Source organism: Callithrix jacchus, chromosome 9 (genome assembly GCF_049354715.1).
Source record: "Callithrix jacchus isolate 240 chromosome 9, calJac240_pri, whole genome shotgun sequence".
Taxonomy (NCBI): domain Eukaryota; kingdom Metazoa; phylum Chordata; class Mammalia; order Primates; family Cebidae; genus Callithrix; species Callithrix jacchus.
In genome coordinates, this window is record NC_133510.1 from 5038032 (window position 1) to 5065208 (window position 27177).

At 37.3% G+C, this 27177-nt stretch overlaps 1 protein-coding gene and 1 long non-coding RNA gene across 7 annotated transcripts in view; one reads left to right on the top strand and one right to left on the bottom strand.

Annotated features, from left to right (window-relative positions):
* Positions 1-27177, bottom strand: part of PIK3C2G (phosphatidylinositol-4-phosphate 3-kinase catalytic subunit type 2 gamma) — a 414912-nt gene that overhangs the window by 207864 nt on the left and 179871 nt on the right. For all 5 annotated transcript variants that reach the window (XR_013522259.1, XR_013522260.1, XM_017975799.4 and 2 more), the window contains 2 exons: positions 13710-13803; positions 10916-11010 (listed from right to left, as the gene is read on the bottom strand). Coding sequence is in view for 3 of the 5 variants with exons in the window: in XM_017975799.4 (XP_017831288.4) it covers positions 10916-11010; positions 13710-13803 (189 nt within the window). In the remaining 2 variants the exon portion in view is untranslated. The remainder of the gene's footprint in view (positions 1-10915; positions 11011-13709; positions 13804-27177) is intronic.
* LOC108593067 (uncharacterized) overlaps positions 1-27177 on the top strand; it is a 120089-nt gene that overhangs the window by 11390 nt on the left and 81522 nt on the right. For both annotated transcript variants that reach the window (XR_004728536.3, XR_004728534.3), the window contains exon 2: positions 1552-1621. This is a non-coding gene — a long non-coding RNA (uncharacterized LOC108593067). The remainder of the gene's footprint in view (positions 1-1551; positions 1622-27177) is intronic.

Sequence of the window (27177 nt, forward strand, 5' to 3'; positions counted from 1 at the left end):
AGAAAGGCTTACAAGATGGGGTGGGAGACAGGCAGAGTGGAAATTATAAAGCTCCATTGCCAATCACATTAAGAGAGAACATATTTTATCTCATAGTCTAATTCTAAACTCTCTCATAAGAAAAGAGGAAACTGGAATTAAGAAATTATGCTAACCAGCTGGGAGGTTACCCATGACCCAGAGCCTTTGGATCAAGTTGATACATGTGAACATGATTCTGAGAGCAGCGTGGAGGATGGATGGACTGGGGATAGGTAAGAATGGAAGCGAAGAAAAACAGTTTGGAAGCAGTATTCACAGCCCAAGCAGATGATACCAAAGGTGCTGGCTATAAAATAGAAAGGAAAGGGCAAATCAAAGACAAATTTATGAGAAAAAAGAATCAAGATTTAAGGGATAAGCAAATAAAGATTACTGGGTAATGATAATGTCTTCCAGATTTCCTGTGTTGGGCATCTTAGCAGTGGCTGTAAACCAGGGCATTGTATATTTTTAAAAGTTTGGGAATGGTGGGTGAAAGAACTGAAAGGGTAGAGGATAGAAATATTGAATTCAGTTTTGAACTTCGTGAGCTGAGATGCCAGGCATATACCATAGCTACACAGATATCTTAATAATGAGCCCTCCAGAAAAAGAAACTGGTTACAAAACGTACCCATAGGTTAAATCTCTTGGAATGATTTATAACATTTTTATCTATGCATAAAAGCCAAAGAGATATTTAGGGGATATCTATTAAAATGATGATTCTTACTGGAGTAGTTAGCCGGCAGTCTTTGTCTGTTAAGACTAATGGTGGGTTTTGAAAAGAAAGCCAATTAATACATGGAAAGGTAAATGTTGGCTTTTATTTCATGTTCTCTTCCTCTACCACTTTACGGACAGATTTCTTGAATAGTCTATGCTGCTTTACCTGTATGGCAGAAACTGCTATGGGTTTACCAAATTCAACTGCATTTTGCCTTTGCATATACACATGGACCACTTTCCTTTGCCACCTTGCAGTTAGGTAGGGGCATGATTACTGACTTCCGGCCTGTGGAACACAGACCAAAGTGATGTCTGCAATTAGCATCTAGAAGTATCTCCAACGCGATGATTCTCTTGCTACGATTCTATGATTCAATGATTATATGCTATGATTCTACCTTATTTGGGTCCAGGTTCAGTGAATACATGTGAGAGTTCCAAATTTAGGGGATGTGATGGCTTCAATGTGTCCCCTTTAAAAATTCATGGGCTGGAAACGTCATCTCCAGTGCAACACTATTGAGAGACAGAGGTCTAATGGAAGGTGTTCAGGATCCATTCACTCATGAACGGATTCATGCCATCATAAAAAAAAAAGTCTTGCAAAAAAGGATTTGCTTTCCTTCACTCTTCTGCAGCATAAGAAACAACAGTCCTTTCCTCTGGAATGTGCAGTGTTCAAGGCATAATCTTGGAAGCAGAGAATTGACCCTTACCAGACACCAAACCTGCCAGCATCTTGATACTGGACTTTTGAGCCTCCAGAACTAAAAGACATACTTTCTCTTGTTTATTTCTCAGATACTCTGTTATTGCAGCACCAGTGGATGAGCAGAGGGAATGACTGAGCCATAAGATGAAAGGATTCTGGGTAAGTCCCAACAATGGGCTGAGACATTCAGTTTTCTGTCACCATCCCAGATCTTTTCTCTGTCCTTCGGTCCTCTGTACCCAACTGCCTACCGTGCGTTTTTAGTTAGAAGGAAACCAAAGACTGATTTGCCTGCATTTTATTATTGCCATGCCCTTTCCCATCCTAGAGGGATTTATTTTCTAACTCATTTAACTTAATAAAATGGGCTGACTTAATTGTATTAGCATCATTGTGAGTTGCTTAATTATATAATGTTTTTGAGAAAACTGAGAAAGTCTTGGTTTTATGAAATAGGTGCTGAAAAATAAGCACCAAGTTTCTACTAAGTAAATTTCTCAGTTACTGTTATCATCACCTCATGGTTTAACAGTAAAACTAAGAGAATACACTTAATACTTTAAATACAAATTAGATACTATAGAAGATTCTGGAAACAATCTACTATCTACTTCAAAGCTGCTTCAAGGATACAACTTCAGTGGGCTTATTGCATATACCTATCACTAACATTTGCAGTTGACAGCAGGTGAGTCATGCCAACAACTACAAGCAAAATTTTGGGCTTTTAAATATCTCAATTTGCAATATTGTTTTCTTTTCAGTTTTGCTCTTAAGTTAAAAAAAAGCCACATCTTCAGTAGTTGAATGAGTTCCTAATTGTTGATGGAAAAAACAAACATTTCATTAACTCTTCAAATTACACTTTTTTGAAAGTAGATGTTGAATTAGAAGGAAATCTGAATTGGGCATGAGATAGCATAAAAATATTTTAATTTCAATTCTTTAATCAGCTAGATGACTGTCACTGGGAAGATCACTTAACATGTTGAGATCCCTTCCTGGGATAGAAGTCCCTAAAGTCCCATTCAACTTCAAAATCCCGTAACTCTATGACTATCTGTTAGTGTATTCATTTTAGATGCCAAATTCCAATATTAGAAGGCAGGAATCATTTCTAAACAGAATACCTTTTTGTTGACCACACTTTTTGTTGGCTAGAGCAAAGAAGTCTGATTGAAAAACAATAAATAATTAAACATTGTAATACTGCTTTTCAAAGACTTAACCCAAATCCCTAGTATAAACTTTGACAGTGGGGGACTAATACTATTATAGGGAACCCAGAGGAATAGCTAAGGCAGCAGTGATGGAATTGCATATGGTTATTATAATGAACAATTGCTGGACAGTGGATTAGGAAGCTCGGTTCCCAAAGGCCTGGGTGGGTCCAAGTTTCAACATTTGAGTTCATTACATATATATATATGTTCATTTCTATAGCTCTTCACTTTTTCCTAACAAAATAGAAGATTTTGAGGGAAAAATGATTTAAAACAGGATACACTGATGATGGAGCTCTTTTCCTGGCTTTTTGTACTGGTTTGTGGTAGAACTTTGTATAAAATGTTATTTTCATAGGTATTTAATATGTAAGTAATAAGTAATAAGGCTTAACTGAAACCAAATTAATTAAAAATTGTATGGTATTTTCAACATCTTTTTATTAAAGGAACTACATAAAAATCCCTGTTGCATAAAATAGAAATAAAACAGACAAAAACAACTGTTCCTGTATTATGCCTTAGCTGGAAAACTCTGCTAATGGATTTTACAGATTGTTGTGTACAAAGGAAGCCTTGTTAACCACTATCTGCCTCTTTTTCTTCAAGTTGGTTGGGATAGAGAAGTTACTTTTGGTCTAAGCAAGTTAGTTGTTCAATGTAGGGATTCTACCCTGTGTGCACATTTCTAAGAACAACAGGACGGAAAGTTGATTATAGCAAATCAGTATGAAAAGTCGGTGAGACATATCTTTCTTTTACGAAAAATAAAGCAGTGATTCATTATTTATTACATGGTAAAGGTAAAAAGATAAATCAATGCAAAAAATAATGATTCGCAAAGGTAAAGGACTGAGCAAGGCTTTAAAGCCCCCTGTCAATTCTGCATTGTGTGCTCTATCGCTCTGCAAGACCTCCCTGAAGGTAGCTCTTTAGCCTCGCTTCAGGGGGTCTTCCAGACATTGAAGCAGAAAGAGAGAGCTTTTACCTCCTTGGTGTAATCATTTGCACGCCTTTACCAGTATTTAAAACTGACAGAGCGGGAGCAGACAGACTTTTTTATTCACTGGGTGTCCAGCCTTGCCTCTCTACTTTTAGTTGGAACAGGTCATAGGCAAAACTGCAAAGTGAACAAAACTTGTTGAGCTCCCCCTCTCTACTCTGTCTCTGCTACATGACCAGTGGGCTCTTTCCTCCAGCCTGGATGCTAATATATTAGCCCTTAGGCTTCTTTAAGGTAAAGATTATCCTTTGTTTTGTCCTTAATAGTTCAACAGGGTCCATCATCTCAATGTTTGTCACTAAACTAACAGCCATGAGCATTAGGTTCGGAATATATATATATTCATGTTAGAAGAGAACTGCTAGAAGGGAATAATACTTAACCTCAAGGAGTGACTTGCAAACGAGGGAATTTCAGGCATCAGGGGATATGTATTGTGGAGAGGGGGCGAGCGAGACAACTGTGACTTCGAATCACAGGGTGCCAAATTTCCACATCATTTTGCTTTAAAGTCATCTGTGACTTCAGAAATTGACCCGAAATTTAAGACAAAAGAAGTTTAGGGAGGATAGTTTTTAAAAAATAAATGGATAGATTCTTGCATCATCTCAGTTTTATGGATATCATATTAAAATCACAGGATATGGCCATTTAATAACCCGTACCAGAGACAACATTGGCTTAATTCATTTCCTGGTTCTCTCAATTGGTTCAGAAGATGCTGCCCCATCACTTGGCCCGAATTCCTGACTTGGTTAGTCCTTGACTGATGCTCATATTCTCCCTCTTCTCCAGTTTTTATTTCACTAGTGATATCCATTGCTTAGTTTCTGATCAGGCCAATCTCCTGGAATTGCTTTAGCCAGGCCAGCTCTTATTTGACCTGTGAAGCGGCTCTCCTCTGCCCCCTATTGATATGAGTCTGCCTGTGCACCGCTGGGTCCAGGGAACTTGATCCTATTCATACATTGAATAGTAAATTATTGAATGCCTATAAAGTGCCAAGTACGGCTCTAGATACTTGTGATATATCAGTGAATAAAGCAGAGAAAAAAAATCTTTACACTGATAGAGCTTGCAAATTGGAGCCTTACCTCAGGCTGTCCCCATACATTGAAGGGAACACTTTGAGGAGATTTTTGCATTATGCGCCTGAAGTGACACTTTATAAAGGAGCTGTGTTATAAAATGCCTTCCTACCAGACAGATTTTCATTCAATTTGGTTCTCTCTTGGAGTTTGTTCAATCCAACTTAGTAGGAGGAGTAGGAAAGACTGTGATACTGCCATTCTGCCCATGATACATCTCACAGCATACTGATGCTCCAATTTCTAAAGACACTTTTTAAAATTCTTTATCTTCAGTAAGAAATACTTATTGTAGGTCAGGTTCTCTGGAACAGGGTGTGAGACAGAATTTCACTGTTTGTGATTTACTGAAGAAATGCTCTTCAGGAAAAATCTCGTGAGGGAGTAACAGAAGAATTAGAGGGAAGTTCCCTTCCCTATGATTTCCAGGAATTAACAAGGATGAGAACCCAGGTCAAGTCTAAATAAGGAGGCTCTGGAGTGTAAGTTATACCTCAGAGATCTCCCGCCTTGTGGCCGGGGGCCGTGGGAGCAGAGGCTGATTCTCCAGAGAAGGGGCAATATTCACTTAGCAGCCACTGCAGCAGCCAGGTGAGGCACACAGCAGTGCCGTTGACCGTGCCCCAGGCAAACGAACAATTTCATTCTCCCTGAGTACCATGGAATTTCCAGTACTGTGTGTGAAAGTACTGATGGCCTTAAAAACATTCCTGTGGGTTATAATATTTACAACTTTGTTCGAGTGTCTACTGAGCTTCAGAGACTGTACTAGATTGGTACATGGAAGAGTGTGACATGATTGCTGTCCTGAGCTACTGTGTGGACTAGGAGAGGGAGTGGACAGGGCAGCAGGGTGTTAAGGGAGCGTCAGACGATGTTCAGCAGAGTCATGAGCCGGATGCTGTGGGACACGATGTGGAAGCAGTACTCAATTCCAGATGGTGTCTGGGAGAGAGAGCGTCAGGGAAAGCTTCCGGGATGATGTGACATCCCTGGCAACGGACTCAGAACCTTCATAAAGTCCGTTGTATTATTTTCCTCTGGCTGCCATAACAAGTTAACACAAACTGGTGATAACAGAGATGTACTCTCACAGTTTTGGAGGCCAGAAGACTAAAATCAAGGTATAAGCAAGGTTGCACTCTCTCTCCCAAGGCTCCAGGGGAGAACCTTCCTCGCCTCTTTCAGCTTGTGGCAGCTCTAGGCATTCCTTGGCTGGGGGCTGCATCAGTCTATCAGTGCCTCCCTTTTCATGACCTTCTCTCTATATGTGTCTTATTTTCTTCTGCCTTTCATTAGGTTACTTGCCATTGGATTCAGGGCTCACTTGTGAAATTGGGGGATCTAATCTCAAGCTCTTTAATTCTATCGTCAAAGACACTTTTCTCAATAAGGTCACATTGACAGGTTTCTGAGATTAGGCTGTGGACATACCTTCTTGAGGGACCACTCAACTCAATGCTTCACTAGTGGTTAAAGTGTGTCCTATTCCAAATGGAAAGGGGCACTACATTTACAGTTCTGTAATTGTTATGTAATGGGGGAGGGGCCTCCTAGGCACGAACTCCAAATGTTACAGTTCCTATTTATAGCCACCTTTTAGGATGCAAATCTTTTAAATTGAAACACAAAGCTTCTAGTTAACTTACTTTCCTTGGAAAATAGGGGCTATTTATCCTACATTCACTCTTCCAGTGGAAGAGACTCACAGTAAGCCTAAGTCAATTTCCCTTCTCAGAAAAGCCAGCCACCGCGATGCCAGGTAGCCAAGATGGTTTTCATTCCAGTCTCACTTATTCATAGCTCAGTATCTGGTGAGACAACCTTCTGATCACTGATAGTGGCAGGTGGAAGTGGTGGAGCAGGGAGCACTGTTGACAGAGTTATAGGGCTTGGTGAACAATTATCATGATAGCGAGAAAAAAGGAAGACTTCAAGACCTGGGTGAGCAAGAAAGGATATTTAGTTCAGTGTTGAATATGTTGAATCTGAGGAAGCAGTAATTCATCTATGTGCAAAAAAAACTCATTAAACTCATGACTGATGGATTTCTAGCTTTTTAAAAAATAACTTTGTTTTCCTAAGAAAAGATATTTTTCAGTTTTTTTTTAATGAATCATTAGATACGAGCTACATCTTTAAAGTTTTAACACAAACATTTTGACATAAGCAATCACTCCCTAAACACAATTCTGGGTATCAATTATTTATTTTAACTCTGATATGTTTTAATGTATCATTAAAACATTTGCATGTTTTTAATGATCAACATGCTTAGTGCATGTTGCCTGATTCTTAATTTTTATTTGTTTCAAGGGGATGTAGGTATAAAATCTCTCTCCTTAGAAGATCAGGAAAAATAACTAATGGGTAATAGGCTTAATACCTGGGTGATGAAATAATCTGCACAATAAATCCCCATGATACGTGTTTAGCTATCTAACAAACCTACACATATGCCCCTGAACTTAAAATAAAAGTGAAAGAAAACTCCTTATTTCTTTTTTCATATTCTTACAAACAAAGCCCTCAAAACAAACAGTTCTTAATAATTTATATTCTTTCCTATTCCTTAGTTTCTTCATGAATCACTGAAAGGAAAATGGGCATAATTTTTTTTCATAAAGATGAGAATTATACACAAAAAAAGCTTTCCTCCCAACCTTTTCTGGAAACAGTGACGTAATTGTATTTACGTGAATTTGCAAGTATGACATTGATTTAGAACTTTGCGTGCACCCATTGCAGCCTTTCAAATGACTCCACTTTTCATACAACTTTAGCAGATGAAGAACTTACCGAGGTGGTGCAAGTATTTTAACAATCATTAGTCATTCAATTAGGATAAGTCTCAATCATTAGTCAATTAGGATAAGTCTCAATCATTAGTCAATTAGGATAAGTCTTCAATATTTTATTTTGTATTTTAATATACTTTAGAAACATCTTTTATGTGCTTTTATATTTTTGTTCAAATATTAAAATCAAAATTGTCATCTGGCTACATTATCTGTTCAATAGGCCTGCATTTGAATAATGCAGGGGTACATGTGCAGAACATCCAGGTTTGTTACATAGGTATACATGTGCCATAGTGGTTTGCTGCACTCATCAACCCATTGCCTACATTAGGTGTTTCTCCTAATGCCATCCTTCCCCTAGTCCCCCACCTCCCAACAGGCCCCAGTGTGTGATGTTCCCCTCCCCGTGTCCATGTGTTCTCGTTGTTCAACACCCACTTATGAGTGAGAACATGCGGTGTTTGGTTTTCTGTTCTTGTGTCAGTTTGCTGACAATGATGATTTTCATCTTCCTCCATGTCCCTGCAAAGGACATGAACTCATCTTTTTTTATGGCTGCATAGTATTCCATGGTGTATATGTGTCACATTTTCTTTATCCAGTCTATAATTGATAGGCATTTGGGTTGGTTCCAAGTCTTTGCTATTGTGAATAGTACCACAATAAACGTATGTGTGTATGTGTCTTTAGAGTAGAATGATTTATAGTCCTTTGGGTACAGACCCACCAATGGAATTGTTGGGTCAGAAGGTATTTCTGGCTCTAGATCCTTGAGGAACCGCAACTGTCTTCCACAATGTTTGAACTAATTTACACTCCCACCAACAATGTTAAAGCATTCCTATTTCTCCACATCCTCTCCAGCATCTGTTGTTTCCTGACTTTTTAATGATCACCATTCTAACTGGCATGAGATGGTATCTGATTGTGATAAAAAAACAGTAAAGTTTTAAGGGAAGTAAACACTGGGTTTAATGGAGTCCTACATTTAGTATGACAGGAGAACACCACAAAGCACTACAGTAGCTTTCTGAAAAACCGAAGGAAAAGGACTTCATTCAGAGCTTTGATAAGTCTGTTCATTGAAGGTCCTCATGCCAGACAATGTATCTCATGTCTTATTATAGTAACATACTAGAGGAATTGTTCTGCTTTGTAAATTAGGCATTTAAAATGAAAATAAGCATAAATCACATAGTCTCTGACCAAGTTCCTTGTGTCTCTTTTTTGCTATGACTTCTTGAGTGATTTTCACGAGAAGAGTGATCTCATTATGAGTAACATTTCTTGAAGCAGAGAAATATGACACTCCAAACTGATATTGACTTGCTGTTTTCCTGTATTTAAGGGTTACGACTATCAACCAAAGCAGCTAAATGATGCCTGTCATACATTCATGAGAGTAAAACACAGATTAATTTTATCCTTAGGTCACTGAAACTTACAATTGTTAAAACTTTGTCCTGTGAAATTAAAATGGAATCTACAGGGTTAATAATGCAAAAAAAAGTATGAAAACCAGGATGCAAAAAAATACTATGCTCAACAGGATCAAGTATAGGTGATAACAGGAGAAATCTTTTTTTGTTTTTTTTTTTTTTTAAAGGACTTTTTAATATATGAGTTTTTACCATTAGAAGGATTTCATTCTTAACTCTAAATTATATAATCACAAAAAAAATCTGTGTTTCAGGAAAACATACTTAATCCTAACATAAAATTCATGTCACTTATCACAAAGCGGATAGTCAAGGGTATAAAGGAGAAACGAAACAGAATTAGCAACTTCAAACCACACAAGACATTGTGAAGAACTTTTTCTTCACAATAAACAACCCATAAATACTTTACATACTACATTTCAAAATGATGCCTCTCTGAATGACATGATAAAGCTCATAGTGTTGAAGACTTTAAATTCAAGGTCGTCATATGGAATACTTGAAATTAAATTCAAGGTCGTAGTGATGAAAAATGTAAAGTCAAGCTCTCGATGATAAAGACTTTAAATTCAAGGGCATATTGTGTAAGGAAGGACAAGCACTATCATTCAAATTATTTAGTCAGTTAGTTCTCTGTGACTACAAAATATAATGAATTGCTAAATGGACTGGCCTAATTACAAATTTTGTTTCATTTATAAATAACTCTCAACTTCAAGAAATCTTTTCACAGAATCATTTAGTCACATGGTATCTATCTACCCTTGTGTAGGTATTTCTGCTACACTTTAAATCCTTATTCAAAACAATTCCCTCTCCATTTCTCTATTTTTATAAGTATAAAATATTTTAAAAGAAAGAAATGTCTGTTCCTTAGCTAGAGAGAAAAAGCAACCCATTTCCTTCTTTACTTAAAAAACACAAAACAAACCAAAACAATCCAATTCCTAATGTAATGTCACATAGAACCCAGGGCCTGGAGCAATATTTCATTCTGGTTTTCCTGCTCTATGCTGAGAGCAATGTAGTTATTTATTTACATCACTGAGAATTCAGTGTAATAGGTATAACACCCTTCCATATATCCTGGTGTAGAGAATGTGGTACAGTTGCTCTTTTCATTTACCCAACCTGGGCTGATGATTGGAAATTCACAAGCTACTCCAGGTCCTTGAACTTCTTCTACATCATCTTTTGCATTCGTTAGTCTCCGATAGCAACTGTCCAACTGACAGGCTCTTCTGAGCAAGAGCATCTTTTGAAAATCCTAATTCAGTACTTGAAGAAATAGTGGGGTGGAGGTACTGAAGCTAAGTTCTGGCAGAAATAATGTGGAAACTGAAATGGTAATATTCTCAGGTGTTGCTACAGAAATTCTGGCATCTCATGAATCAGTCTTATTTCTTCACTAATAATATTTCAGATTTATGCTTTGGGTAAAGTTTAGTGCTCTAGAAATGTTTAACAGAATGAGTATATATTAGCCTTTGGATTTTATGGTTTATAACTAACATTGTACAGAAAGTACTTTTATACCATACGTTCTTCCAAAAACATTCGGACTCATAACTAGATTTTATATTAAAATCTTCAAGGAGTAGCTATACAAATTACACTTGTCATTTAAAGCTACAAGAAGGGTATCATTCAGATTTGAAATTCTATTTGGATTTAACTTCCTGTTTAACAGTAGCAACTGTCCAAATGGTAGATTTTGAAAACGATGACAAATTATCCTTTTAAATAAAAATAACACTGACAAAGACTCAAAACGGCCTGAATTGTAACTTACGATGTGTATCAATTATACGGGAAAGAAATCTGCTTCTACCAAAGCCGTCCCGTAGAGAAGCTGGCAATGAAAAAAGGCCTCCTGCCTGTTTGAGTTAGTCTTACCAGTAAAGACGATGGGCAACCTGGATGCTTTGCAAGGAGCGGTGGAGTAGAAGCTGCACTAAAGGACTCTCAAGGTTCCATTCAAACTTGACAGCCTGAAGTAAGAGACACAATTACTTTACCTCTCAGTAACAAAATCAGAGCAGAATACAGAGAGACTTAAGAGGCTTGGAAAAGACTAGAGAAAACAGCATGTACATTTTAACAAAATGCTAATAACATATTCAATGGTTTTATGAGTTGGTATATGACTAATAACAAAACACACACTCACTACATCATTTAGTTAGAAATCATCAACTCGTATATCATTATTAACCATCAGACCTTGAGATTTTGGTTAAAATTTCAAAGCTGACTGTTACTACATAACTCAGTCCCAAATCCTTTCTTTCATCTCCACTGTGAACAACTCTTAAGTCTTTTAGGATACCCAACCGGGTAGAAAACACAGATAACCATGGCAGCCCCTGCTATCCTTAGGGACCTACTTCCGGCCTTCACTTGCCCTCTGCAGGAACTTCACTGACAGTAGTCTGTAGCTGGGCTGCTATCATCATCCCAGGAATCTGAATACGTGAACATGAATACCAGGTTCTCATAAAAATGCTCATTCCTGCTTGAGAGACAAAGCTTCTATCTTTAGTTGTTAAATAAACTATTTCTCTCTCTCTCTCTCACACACACACACACACGTGCACATACACACGCACACACTCTCAAAGCCTAAGAGTTTAAGCTCTGCTTTACACTACAGTACAGACAGCAGGAATAAATGAGTACAGCATCCAGCTGTACATACACTTGAAGAGACATAGCAATAGGCTAGCCGTCCCCGAGAATGGGAAAGTTGATAAATTCCTAAGGTGTGAGGGTGCTGAAGATGAGTTCAGCAAATTTGCATAAACTCTTGATGCTGTCTGAAAGTAGCAAGATGATAACATGTACTGTCTTGAACTGCAGCCATGGCCTTCTCTCACTTACTTGCTAATGTTGGGCTGACTAGGTCATGGGTTTTATTTATGCCCTAAGAGTGAGCATATCACATGGGCATTTGAGCAGGAGGTATGTTTCAGAATTGACTTCCATGCTTGCCCTTTTAGATGTCTGCCCCATTATTTCTTCCTGAACTCAGTAACTATTTGTTTTCCCTTGCTTCCAAGCTTTTTGCTTTACTCTGCCCACAGATACAACAATTTCCCCCTAAATCCTGCCTAGCCATCTAGAATGCAGACATTTTTTTCTGGTGAACACCACATTATCTGAACTGCTTTGCGGTAACCCCTGGGTCTGAGTCTTATTTGACTCTTAGCTGTGAACTGTATCTTCTGTTTTGTTACTGTCTTAGAGTTCTTTCTTATGGCTTTAATTTAGACTGCATAATTCTAACATGACAATACATAACAAAGTAGCATGATTCCAGAAAACAACCAACAGGTTAGGATTTTTTTGTGTTGGAAAGTTTGAAATTCAAGGTAGAGTAGAAAAGTCTAAGGACAATGAACGTTTTGAAATTCTTCCAGTTTTTAAAAATTTTCTAATCACATTATAGATTTCTTTCCATCTCAGAATGAACATTTTATAACCTTCATTTTTAATCATAACATAGATGAAACTTTACTTTTGCCTTCTGTGTATTTGCTGTGTTAGATTGTGTGCACCCTGTCTTGTAAATTGGATTTGCGGGAATATGGGTCTCAACGACATTCCTGATGCCGAGTGTACTTACTCAGATGGAGGCTTTCCAGTGAGTCTAATGTCTACAAACTTTTCTGAAAATGTACTCTCCTGAATTGGGCTAGAAATAGCATGTGGCCATTTCCATGAGTCATGAGATGAACGGTGAACTTGTAAGTTAGATTAATCCTTATTTTCAAGAAGGATTGGGTTATACTGTACGGTGCAGCTATTTCTAAACCAGCTCTCTCTCTCTGAAGGAGAACTTCAGAGAAATTCATATTCTCTGTGTGAAGTCATACTCTAAAAGTTCATTAACATAGGCTCCTTCCACCAGTTTCTCACCACTTTTCAAAACCTGAGACAACTGACATTCAGAAGAACTGTAACAACCTGACCTTTCAGATAAAAAACAGCTGGATTAAAACAAAACAAAACATAAAAGTCACAAGTTTAAATCTCTTTAGCACTCAGCATATAGTCATCCTGGAAAAAACAAAAACAACTTACCTTCTATGATTAGATATTCGGTTATTTACATGGTCATGTGTAAAATGTGTCATTTAATTGTTTACATTTCATCACATTCAGACTAAATCAGTCTTTGCTTACATTTCTAAATAATGTTATATTATTTTATAAAATTATTCCAACCTCGTAGTATTTGGTGTACTATTTGGTGGCAAAATTTGGGTATTAGAAATTTTTATGATAAAATTTATGATCAATATTATAAGCCTCTAAAGAAGTGCAAGAAACTCATAAATTACGAGAAGCTGCCTAGCAAATGACTATTTCTACATAACATTTGTTTGGTATTTTTTATCATTATATATATATTCATAAAATTTTATCACTAGCACATCTATTTTTTCATGTTCTGATTAATAAGTGAAATCAGTTTTAAAAACTTTCCTTTTTGGAATTTATGTGCCTTTTTTGTAATTGTACCAATTTCAGATAGAGAATTCTGCATTACCCATATTGACATCATTAGTCCCTTGGGTTGCCAAATTGAAATATCACTTCTACATAGTCTATTGTGGATTCATTGGGAACCTTTTAGAGAATCATTAGTTAAAGCTCTGGATTTCCTTAGCAACTCTGCTGTTCTTACCTGAACTAGCTGTGGGAGATAGTCCAGTAGTTCATCATTCAAGAGGTTGTCTAATTGTTGAACTGCCACTTTACGAATTTCTTGATCTGGAAAACTAATACACAGTAAATATATCCATTAAGCTGTTAGTAGTAAGAAATAATGCATGAGCCATGTCAGGGAGAACAGAGAATGAATTCTACCCCCAATGCATAAGGTAAAACAATTATCACACAATCAATTAAGGTAATATTAGCACCAAATAATTCTCATTTTTCCATATTCCATACTCTAATGTGGACTGCAGTAGAAAATCCTTTCAACTGGCCTTTGGAAATGTGGTTTTAAGTCCAATTCCTGCCAGCTTTCTTATCTATAAAATGTGGATTATGGATAATCTAAAATCTTTTCTAAAATAGTATAAAAATCTTTGCTTCTTTAGCCAAGCATTTGATAAATAAGTTATTACTAGCTGGAAATCTGATTACATGATTAAAAATGGGATCTAATTTTTTAACCAGTCTTAGCTAGATCTTAACAAAACCCAGAAATCTAAAGTTCTTTACAATAAATAAACAAAAATAATTTAATATGGCTAAATCTTACTAGACTGTGAAGTTCTTCAGGGTAACTGTGCCTTATTCATTTTTAGATGGCATTTGCCTGTTATAAGATTTAGCACCCATTAGGCACTTAATAAATGTTTTTTGCTGAAATGAATTTGTGAAGGCATTTAGCATTTGAAATCCTGTTCCAAAGACAATTTAGCCTCAAATGGATTCCTCAAATTGTCATCTTGCTTTATCAGAAGAATTAGATTCAAAGTTCCTGGGAACTGCTTGGGGATAATTTTGGCTCCATATTGCTTTGACATGATAAAATGTTACTAGGGTTTGGTAAGAACAATTAACTTTAAAGAAACAAGCTTTTAGAAAAAAATTAAAAAGCATAATTGAAAATGTGAAGGAACTGCTTATGGTAATTTATTTATAGATAAATAAATAAACAAACCCCAAATTACTTCTGTAGACAACTAACTGAATGCTTTTCAACCAGTCAGGTGAGGGCTCTGAAAACTGGCTTCCGGTAAAGGTTAGAAAACCGTAAATTCTTTAACGGGCAGCGTTTTCTCAGCATATCGGGGTTACTGAAGCGCAAAATGGGAACTATGCCATCATAGAGTAAGGTAGACAATGGTATCACACAATTCAACTGTCCTTGATGGCAGCTTCAAATGGAATGCTAAACAAGCTACATATTTTTTCTTCATTAAACTGAGCATTTTAGTCAGTCAAAATTCTTATTTCTAACAGGCCAGTACATTTCCAGTATTTTTCTCCTTTTGAACATTCTAGCAAAGAAACATACTGAGAACTGGGGTCCAGATACATTTGGTGAAGTATTGAGAAGGTCAGCAGATCTCAGCATAACATCATGCACGGGTGGAGGGCAGAAAGAGTGCAATTAAAATGCAAAGCTAGAAGCAGGTCAGCTTGTTTTAGTACATTAAGACTTTAAGATTCTCCTAACTAAATGTGATTGACTCTAATTTATTGCTCTCAATTACTAAACCATTTGTCTGAAGCTGGTAGACATCAAGGTCAGTGTGAGGACAGTTTGAAGTCTTGGAGGGAATAGTGACTTGGTAAGTTTTGTTGCCTAAGTGATGACTTGTTAAGTTAGCTGTCAGTTGCCTATGCTTCCATATGACTATTTCATCTTACTGATAGAAATGACAAAAAGGAAAGAAAAGGAACATCACAACGAAACAAAGCTCTTTGGTGAACACTATAACTTTATGTATTTATTTCCACTAGAATGCAAACTCCAGAAGAGTAGTAAATTTTTGTCTGTTTTGTTCATAGATGTGTCCCCAATGCCTTCAGATTTGTAGGCACTCTACACATTTCTTAGACGACTGTTGAATTTGAACTCATTGGCGATACACCTAAGGCATCTTTACTACTACGCTTTTTCACTGTGGTCTGTTATCATCTTTCTCCAATCATAGACTTAAAATGTGAAAGGTAGTATTTTACCCCTCTTTATCACTTTTTTTACCTTTCCCATCTGGTGAAATTCTATTCATCCATGAACTCCAAGCTCAAGCATCAATTTGCCTGTGAAGCTGTTCTAGCCATATTTTAACCCCTCATGGAGTTAATAACTCCCTTTATATAAAATTCTATATTATGTACATAGTTGAGGGCAGGCTCATTCATTTATGATTCCCTAGCCCAAGCACAGCTGAATAAAAGTTGGTGAAATTCCTACTATTCTCTTATCATCTAATAAGTTGCCAAGTTCTGTTGACTTTTCTATCCTAATGGCACTAGCATTTAATGCTTAATTTCTTCTGCGGCTATCTAGTCGAGGCCATAATTACCTCATGCTAGTACTAACATCTGTAATAGTAACACCTTATCAAATCCCCTACAGTATTTGTAAGTTTATTTCTCATGAAACGTGAAATGGTTTTCTGTATCTAATAAACATCCCTTAAGCATGCACTGCTAATCTAAATATTCAAGGCTAGCAAGACACTCTAGATTTTTCTCCTACTATAATATTCGCTAAATCAGTCTGGCTTGTTGATATATTACGTCTACTCCGAAAGTGCGTGTGCATTTTCACTTTCATGCACACCGTAACATCTACTGGAAAATCCTCCCTTAGATCTGTAGGTTCCAGTCCTCCTTCAAAATGTGGATCAAATTCCCTTGAAGGTGGCTCTGTTAGTCCTCAGTAATCACTTCTCCGAAATCCAAGGATATTGACTGGTTGACTCTCACTTAAGATAGGATAATGTGTATTAGAATTTATCTTTTTTCATATGTGTCCTCATCCCTCAACTAATGACTAATTCAACTGAAGATGAGGATTGTTCAATATTTTCTTTTCTATTCCTAGGATTTAGCAACTCATTCCATATACAGTTGTGATGAATAAAAATACATTGGCCATGATGATGATAATCACAAAAATCCTACTATAAAGTCAACTGTATTTCTTTCAGTATTTTGAGATAGTTTCCACTGGTTGCAACAGGACTAATTTTATAAATACCACTCATTTAAATTCCATATTTGTAATTTACTTTTCTTCCCTTAGTCAAAAGCACAGGAGAAAAACAAATCTGAAGGTAATGGAAGAGAAAGATGTGTAAACATACCTGAGAGATACCAGGTATGTTTGAGATACCAGAGATACCTGTGGTAATTCCAGAATCACCACAATGAAGTAAATACCACAATACAGCCAGTTGCAGATTTTTTTTCAGTGTATGTGAAAGTTGCTTATACCATACTATAGTCTATTAAATGTGTAATAGAATTATGTCTAAACAAATCATTAACTTAAAAACGTTTATTAAAAATACTTTGTTGCTGTGAAATGCTAACAATCAACTGAGCCCTCAGCAAGTTCTAATCTTTTTGCTGGTGGAAGGTATTCCCTCCATGTTGATGCCCGTGGACTGATCAAGATGGTGGCTGCTGAAGGTTGGGGTGGTTGTGTTAATGTCTTAAGATAAAGACCACAAAGAAGCTTGCATCCATTGATTCTCTCTCATGATGATTTTTCTGTAGTATCTGATGCTCTTTGATAGCATTTTATCAACAGTAGAACTTTCTTCAAAATTGAAGTCAATTCTTTCAAGCCTGCCACTGCTTTATCAACTCGGTTTATATAGTATTCTAAATCCTTTGTTATCATGTCAACGGTGTTCACTGCATCTTCGTCAGGAGTAAAATCCATCTCAAGAAACCACTTCTTTTGCTCAGCCATAAGAAGCAACTCCTCATCCCTTCAAACTCGTCATGAGTTTGCAGCAGTCCGGTCACATCTTCAGGCTCTACTTCTCATTCCGGTTCTCACGATTTCTACCACATCTACAGTTACTTCCTCCACTCAAGTTCTGAACCCTTTTTTGTCATCAACGAGAATTAGGATCTACTTCTTGAAACTCCCGTTAATGTTGATATTATGACCTCTTCCCATGAATCCAGTGTTCTTAATGATATCTAGAATGGTGAATCCTTTCCAGAAGGTTTCCAATTTACCCAGATCCATCCAAGGAATCATAAGGCAGCTGTAGTCTTATGAAGCATATTTCTTAAATAATAAGACTTGAAAGTCAAAATGACTCCCTGATCCATGGCTTCGGAATGGATGTTGTTAGCAGGCATGAAAACAACATCAATCTCCTTACATATCTCTCCATCAGAGCTCTTGAGTGACTGGGTACATTGTCAATGAGTAGTAATACTTTGAAAGGAATCTTTTTTTCTGAGCAGAAGTTTCAACAGTGGGCTTAACACATTCAGTAAACCATGCTGCAAACAGATGTGTTGTCATCAGGCTTTGTTGTTCTATTTATAGAGTATAAGCAGAGTTGTTTTAGCAGAATTCTGAAGCACCCCAGGACTTTTTAAATAGTAAGTGAGCATTGGCTTCAAGTTAAAATCACCAGCTGCATAGCCCTAACAAGAGAGTCAGCTTGTTCTCTGAAGCCTTGAAGCCCACATTGACTTATCTTCCCTGGCTATGAAAGTCCTAGATGGCATCTTTTTCCAGTAGAAGGCTGCTTCATCTACACTGAAGATCTGCTGCTTAGTGTAGCCGCATTCCTCAGTGTCCTTAGCTGGATCTTACGGATAGCTGCAGCTTCTACATCGGCACTTTCTGTGGTTTCTTGAGATGAGAAATTTACTCCTGGGGAAGATGCCGTTAACATTGCTGACATGGTAACACAGGATTTAGAATACGATATAAACTTAGTTGATGAAGCAGTGGCAGGGCTGAAAGAATTGCCTTTAATTTACAAATATGGCTTCTTTTTTCTTTTTCTTTCTTTTTTCATTTTGATACAGAGTCTTGCTGTGTCACCCAGGCTAGAATGCAGTGGCATAATCTCAACTCGATGCAACCTCTGCCTCCGGGGTTCAAGCGATTACTCTGCCTCAGCACCGCCCCCCCGCCAAGTAGCTGGGCTTACAGGCACCCACTACCATGCTCAGCTAACATTTGTATTTTTAGTAGAGACAGGGTTTCACCATCTTGGCCAAGCTGGTCCTGACCTCAGGTGATCCACCCGCCTCAGCGTCCCAAAGTGCTGGGATTATAGGTGTGAGCCACTGCACCTGGCGGGCCTTTTCTCTTAAACCTCAGGAACCAACTCTGCTAGTCTCAAACTTTCCTTCTGCAGTGTCCAGATCTCTCCTAAGCGTCATGAAATTGAAGACAGTGAAGGCCTTGCTTTGTATTAGGCTTTGGCTTCAGGGAATGTTGTGAGATTTGGTCTTCTACCGAAAGCACTCAAACGTTGTCCTTGCAGCAATAAGACTGTGTCACTTTCTTATTATTCTGGCTTCACTGCAGTAGCACTTCCTTTTTTTTCTGAGACAGAGTCTCACTCTGTCACCCAGGCTGGAATGCAGAGGCAAGGTCTCAGCTCACTGCAATCTCAGCCTCCAGGGATTCTCCTGCCTCAATCTCCTGAGTAGCTGGGATTATAGGCATGTCCCACCATGCCCAGGTAAGTTTGTCTTTTCAGTAGAGACGGGATTTCACTGTGTTAGCCAGGATGGTCTCCATCTCCTGACCTCGTGATCTGTCTGCCTCATTCTCCCAAAGTGTTGGGATTACAGGTGTGAGCCACCACACCCAGCCGAATAGCACTGCTAATTTCCTTCAATAACTTTTCCTTGCCTTCAGAATTTGGTTAACTGTTTGGCATAAGAAGCCTAGCTTTTGGCCTATCTCAGCTTTCAACATGCTTTTCAGACTATGCTTAATCATTTTAAGCTTTTGATTTACAGTGGAAGACATATAACTCTCCCTTTCACTTGAATACTTAGAGGCCATTGTAGGGTTATTAATTAGCCTAGTTTCAATATTGCTGGGTCTCAGGGAATAGGGAGGCCCAAGGAGAGGCAGAGAGGCAGGGAGCAGCTAGTAGGCGGAGGAGTCAGAACACACACAACAGTAATGGATTAAGTTCACTGTCTACTGGGGGTGCACCTTGTGGTGCCCCAAAACACTTGCAATAGTAACATCAACAATTGCTGATCACAGGTCACCATAACAGATACAAAAATAATACGTGAAACATTGTGGGAATTTCCAAAATGGGACATAGGTACACAAAGTGAGCACATGCTGCTGGAAAAATCTCACTGATAGACTTTCTTGACTCAAGAAACCCACAAATCTTCCATTGCAATAACACACTATCTGCGAATTAAAAATTAGTAATACGTTACCTATATACTGTAATCAAAAAGGAAATGTATGTTTGTATCAATATATGCAAATGCTGTGAAGAATTTTTTGCAGTTTAATGGAAAGGAATGTCTCTATTTATTCGTTACTATTGCTTGAAGTTCAGGAAGAAACTGAAAGAGAGATAGCTATAAAACTAACCATATTGCAGTCTGAGATGTGATTAAGGCCTAACTTGACATTAAAGTGTATCTGAACATAAACCGCATTTGACTATTTTAGGAAGTGTTGGCCACATTAAAAAAGATGCCAGCAGTATTGCTGAAATTCCTGGAAAATGGGCTCTTTCATACTTGTTGGCAATATAGGTCAACATGTATTAAAGACAAAAATAAAAAAAATTTGGGCCAGGCGCAGTGGCTCACGCCTGTAATCCCAGAATTTTGGGAGGCCGAGGTGGGTGGATCACGAGGTCAAGAGATCGAGACCATCCTGGTCAACATGGTGAAACCCTGTCTCTACGAAAAATACAAAAAATTAGCTGGGCATGATGACACGTGCCTGTAATCCCAGCTACTCAGGAGGCTGAGGCAGGAGAATTGCCTGAACCCAGGAGGCAGAGGTTGTGGTGAGCCGAGGTTGTGGTGAGCTGAGGTCGCCCCATTGCACTCCAGCCCCGGTAACAAGAGCGAAACTCCGTCTCAAAAAAAAAAAATTTTTGAAGTGTGTTTAGTTTTTTGATCTATCTATTTACCTCTTGGGAATTTATTTTAAGAATATAATGAGTGATGTGTGAAGACATGTGTATGCAAACAAAATTGGGAGTAATATAAATGTCTAAAAATTTATAGTTAAATATAACTATGTGATAGAATATATGCATTCCTTCAAAATAGTAAAAAAAAAAGTTTAATGAAATTAAAATACTAAGAGCCATTTTTGTAGTATACCATTTTTAAAATATGTATATTTTCTCACTATGATTAACAAAAAGATGGGAAGGACCAAAATATTAATACCAAATATCTGAATGGAGGTATCAAAGATTAATTTTGTTTTTTAAGCTAAGTTTTAAAAGTTTTACAAATTTTCTTTATGAAGGTTTTTATTAATCGCTAAGAAAATGAATAATACTTTTTAAAAGTAAAGCTTGTCCAACTAGTCAATGAATGGAAATGAATAACTGCAAACTCCTGGATAACACTAGAAAAAGCTTCAAATCACATGCCCTTTTAAGAGTATACAGTGCTGTGTGAAAGAACAAGCATTCTACTTTTTAGTTGACTTAGAATTTTCTTCTAACATAGGAGGCCTCTGGAGAATTTATGCTTAACTGGGTATCTTTTCAGGGCCCCGAACTCAGGTATAGATTAATGGACAAATATGTTCCACAAATCCTGGCATTTCTTTTCTGTGGTATTAACAGAAATAATTTAAACACTCTTTTGGGATATAGTTGTTGGCATTTCATGCTCAGTAACTTGATCCTCAATGAGGTGAGGGCTACCCATTAGTTCTCTGACTTTGGTGTGATATTTACAGACTGAAATGTCATATGTAACAGAAGAACTACAACCTATTTTGAATTTTCCACAAGCCAGGTTATCCTGCTTTATTTGATTTGCTCGAAAAATACACATATAATTCCTGCATGTCATACCAGGAGACACTTTTTAGCAATTCTGCTAACCTTGGGACTACTAATTACTATAGAAGTGGATATTACACTTTGAATGTAGGACAGAAACAAAATACTGTTAGAAGATTCATCAGGCTGATGTCAACTAGGTCCTTAATTACATTTATAAGAAACTTTCTTATAATCAATCATAAAGTAGATTATTATAATGTAATAAATGGAGATCTGGCTTCAGATACAAAAAAGAAAGGTCAGTAAAATTTCATTATTTCTTGGGAAGGAGATCATGTAAAGCAAAAGAACTTTCCATTTATTATGAAAAGTATTTCTTAAAATTAGGCTTAACAAGAGTTCATGCACAATAATCAATTCTTTAAGGTTATTCATTATTTTTTAAGAGTTCACCTAAGCACTTTATGTTCGCTAATTTACTTTCCCAAATGTGTCTTAATAGGAAGGAAACACAAATCACTCTGTCTTGCTCTTCAGGATTTAGCTGGCCTCCAAGTTGAGCTGACAATTGAGTCTCTGGAATCTGTTAAGGCACAAGCTCTCATAGCTAAGATAAATATGGCTCTGTACAACAACCATTAAGAAATTACCTGCACTTGAACGTGGGCCATTGTCTGATGAGAACATTGAGAAACAAAGACAAAAATACTCCATGAAGACTGTAAGGGTTAACAAAAAAGAATCAAAGCCACGTGGCTAAAAACTCAAAAGGTGGAAAGGTATAATTAAAGCCACTTCATGATTATTTTCAAGGGATCGTCAATGAAACAGCAACTCTCGATCTTGCCAACAACGTCAACACAAAGTGCAGGGTCAAGCAAAGGATGAAGTTGAAACGGTAATGCTCACGTGTGCAGGGAAGGAAGACACCAAGGGTTTAGGTAACTCTCTAGGTCACGGTGGAGGTGATGAGCGACCAACGGTTAGGATTTGCTGTGCAACAGTGGTTTTCTAACGTTTGGTCTCAGGACATTTTTACATTCTTAAAAATTAATGAAGACTTCAAAGAGTTTTAGTTGATGTGGATGCTATCTAGCAATAACTATCACATTAGAAATAAATTCAGGACATTTAAGAAATATTTATCAATTAATTTACAATCATATTAAGAAACCCATTATATGTTAACATAAATAATATACTTCTGAAAACAAAAAGAACTTTGGTGAGGTTAGTAATTTCTTTTACATTTTTGCAAGTCACTTTAACATCTGGCTTAATGGAAGAGAGCTGGATTCTCTTTCTGCTTCCATGGTAAATCTGTTGCCTTATTTAAAGTCATGTGGCCCCTGGAAAACTCCACTCTACACTCATGAGCAAATGAGTAGGAAAAAGGCAAATAAATGGCATCTTAGGATTATTATGGAAATAATTTTTTGCCTTGTGACACCCCTGTAAGCATTCTGGGGGCCTCAGACGTCACTTTTAGAACCTCTGATGTACACAGCAAGTTTGGCATGAGACACTGTTATATAGCTGTAAGTTAAGGAATTAGCACTTGTGGTCTGTTTCTCAGCCTGTGTCTTCTCTGGGCTCAAATTACCGGTGAAGGCATCTGACCCACATTCAGACTTGGGAATTGTTCTTACTCTTCTCTTTCCTCAAGCATTTACAGTTTCTCTCATTCCGAGTGCTGTAGGAATATCCAGAGGATTTAGGCAAACGTCAATAGGGCCAGTGGAGTCATGAAATAACATTTCAAAAGAAAAATATATTTTTCAATTTCTTCCATTTGACAGTAAAAAAAAAACACCATTTCTATTCCTTTTTAAAATTTTCTTCCCTTGTTTTTTTTTTCTTCACTTATTCCTCTTTTTCTAGTTTGAAAATGATATAGGGACAATATCTTACTCAAAGAACTTTTGAAGTGATGGGTGAAATAAAAATGCGATGTAACAAATGTCGACCTTTTAAAAAAAGCAACTTTGAGTAAACTGAAAGCAAAGAAATCTGAGATCAAATTTAAGTGTAATGGAAATGTCAGACTTCAGAATACACAGCAAGAATTCATGCAGAATATGCCATGAGGCTACTCACAGCTAAAAGCCCCAATGTCAGGTTAGAATTAGAAAATCATCAGAAGTGCAGAACTGTTTCTCCAAAAGATTTTGAGTCTGATGACACACGCAGCATCAGCTTGGAAGAAAAATGTCAATATAAATATCTTTGCTATTTTTCTAGCACTAAAAACGATCAGATGTGACAGAAGAATTTTTTTTTTCCTAGGCAAAGTGGTGAATAGGATTTTTAAAGATGATTGTAAATGTCTATCTACTGAATAATTCATGTTCTTTCAAGGATTTTGGTTACAAAATATTAGAACCCAAAGAGACTTGGGACCTAGTTTAATCTCCTTATACAGATGAAAAAACTCAAGCTCAGAGTTGAAGCAGTTTTCCCAAGACCATTTGTGGTGCTGAAACTATCATCCAAATATCCAATACACTAGGCCAGTAGGCTTTCTACAGCGCCTCTAGCAAGGACCTTTGATTTCTTTTGACCAGATATTTTTATATGCACTTAAACAAAAATCACAAGATTATCTTGGGTATATTATTTATTTTACTGCATTCTAAATGGGTCAATAAAGATATGTCATAATAAGCAATGATATCTGTTTAATTGGATGGAGGCACTGGCTCAGTCATGATCTAAAAGGAATAATAATGAATTTCAGACCCAAGGAGACATGGAAACTATACAGAGATATTTCCACATGGATAGTATATGGACTTGCATATAGAAATTGGGAATTAACCAAACAGTCATTGCATTAGTGAATTAAAATTATTACTTACAATTAGAGTAGTTCTTGATTTTGCTCCTCTTATATAATCATGAGTTGATTTTACATGTAGCTAATATTAAAAAGTCACTGCCATAAAGCCAGTGGTGTATTGAAAGTACCATGCAGATGTATTTGGAGGCATCACACATTGTATACAAAAACAACGTGATGTGCTGAAAAGGATAGAAATTTTCAGTTTAAACAACAAGGCTGTTCTTTTATTACCTTATGTTCCCTCTCTCTAGGTAAATTCATCTATATCCTCCACTTAATTCATATCCTTCTGTGGATGATTTCAAAACAAATTGGGGTCTCTAGCTTAGATTTCTTTGGAAAACCAGATATGTGAATTCAACCATTTGAAAAACATCTCAAAAATGGATCCTAATCTGAACAATAAGTTTCTTTTCTTTTTTTGTGACAGAGTGTTGCTCTGTCACCCAGGCTGGAGTACAGTGGTGTAATCTCAGCTCACTGCAATCTCTACCTCCCAAGTCCAAGTGATTCTCCTGCTTCATCCTCCTGAGTAGCTGAGACTACAGGCCTGTGCCACTATTCCTGGCTAATTTTTGCATTTTTAGTAGAGACAGTGTTTCACCATGTTAGCCAGGCTGGTCTTGAACTCCTGACCTCAGATGATCCGTCCACCTCACCTCAGCCTCCCAAAGTGTTGGGATTGCAGGCATGAGCCACTGTGCCCGGCCTGAACAGTAAGGTTCTTCTAAAATGTGCTTGTCATCTAGTGTGCCCCGTGTTGGTGAATGTCTCTATTATGACCTACTTATATAAGACAGAAACAGGGAAGTGATCCTTGATACGGTTTGGATTTGTGTCTCCACCCAAATTTCAAGTTGAATTGTAATCTCCAATGTTAGAGGTAGAGCCTGGTGGGAGGTGATTCAATCATTGGGGCAGATTTCCCCCTTTGGTACTGCTCTAGTGATAGAGTTCTAATGAAATCTGGTTGTGTAAAAGTGTGTGGCACCTCCCCACATCTCTCTTCCTCCTGCCCAGCCATGTGAAGCTGTGCCTGGTTCTCCTTTGTCTTCTGCCATGGCTGTAAGTTCCTGAGGCCTCCCTGGTCATGCTTCCTATATAGCCTACAAAACCATGAGACAATAAAAGCCTTTTTCTTCATAAATTACCCAGTCTCAGGCATTTCTTTACAGCAATGTGAGAACAGACTAATGCATCCTTGACACATCTTTTTACAGCCCCTCCCCATTCAGTCCTGCCATTCTCACTCCCATTTTCTCATTGTGTTCATTTCATTACATCACTGCTGTCACCTTCCTAGGATTGCCATTCCCTGACACCTAGTTTACTTCCATTGCTTCCTAACTGGAAGCACATTTACTTTTGCTTTCCTCACCAAATCTATGCTTCCCTCAGAAATCAGAGTGATCTTTAAGAGACGTAAATCAGTTCAAACTATTCTCTTACTTAGAATCATTTATGCCTTACTGTTGCTACTAGTATAAAGATCAGCTTGCCTAACTGGGTCCTGCTTTAGAAGTCCTCAACTTGGTCTAGTTCCACTTTAAAATGTCAGTTCATCTTAAATCATACACTCCTCCCCTGGACTTCACTACACTGTCTCTCTTCCAGTTTCCTAAGTGCAGTTCCTGTCTTAAGATTTAGTCACATTTAAGTTCCTTCTTCCCAGAATATCCTTCCTTACTCTTTCCCTTTTGTCAGTCATTCCCACTTATCCTTTAGATTTGAGCTTGAACTCTTTAGAGTTAAAGAAACTTGACCAACGTCATTCAAGTAACAACCGGTAGAACCAGACAGGTCTGATTTCAAAGCTTATGTTCTAAACCGTGAAATCTGGAAGTAACTCAAGAAACTCCAAAAACGTACAAAGACCAAATATGTATCTTGTGTTTATATGTCCCCACCTTCCTCATCCTCAGCTTCATTCTTCCTTGATTGAAATTTCCCAATATTTTTCTTCTATATCCACACTTATCTATAATTGTGTTCATACTTTCCTTCCCTGTCACCTGAGAGGAAGAAGTTACACTCTTTCCCTTGGATAAAATTTCCACCTGCTCTGTTTTTAGACCTAATTCTATTTAATACTTCTTTCAAGCCTTTGAAAAGCTCTTTCAAGAGTTCTAAGATACCACCTTTTCCGGATCTCCTGCAACATTTTGGTCAGGTTTTTTTTTTTTTTTTGGTTTATTTTCCTGGTTTTTCTTGCTTCTGTCCTTAAAATCTTGCTGTTCTTGAAAGTTCCATCTCTGGCCTCTTTCTGTACTTCCTCTCTATAGCTACACAGAGTACCTGTCACACATCCTCTACCTCCGTGGCTTCAACTGCTGCCTGAAAGCCAACAGCTTCCACATTGTTTTTGAAGTTTTGATTTCTCTAGTAAGATTCAGACTTGTATACACAACTGCCTACCAGACATCTCTTTCTATGTGTCCCATGGTTTTTTTTTTTTTTTTTAGTGCAACATATCCAGAGTAGAACTTTCCAACGTTCACTACCTAAATTTGCTCTTTCATCTAAAATTCTTTTCTTGGTTAATGATGCAATTATCTATCAGTTTCCCAGGTCTGAAAGCTTAGTCTTCCTTGTTTCTTTCTCTTTTTTACTGTCCTCTGAGAGGTCTCTCATATCTGCTCTGTGGATTCCTACTGCTTAGGTAGACTTCTTACTTCAGTCCCAGACTATTTTTCTAATGCATTATTTCAATATCTATTATCGATCTAATCTTCTTTTTCTCATTTTCTTCTTTTTTCAATCTGTTCTTTACACTGACGCCAGATTTATGCATATATAACATAAATCTGATTTTATGACTCCCATTCTTAACAAAA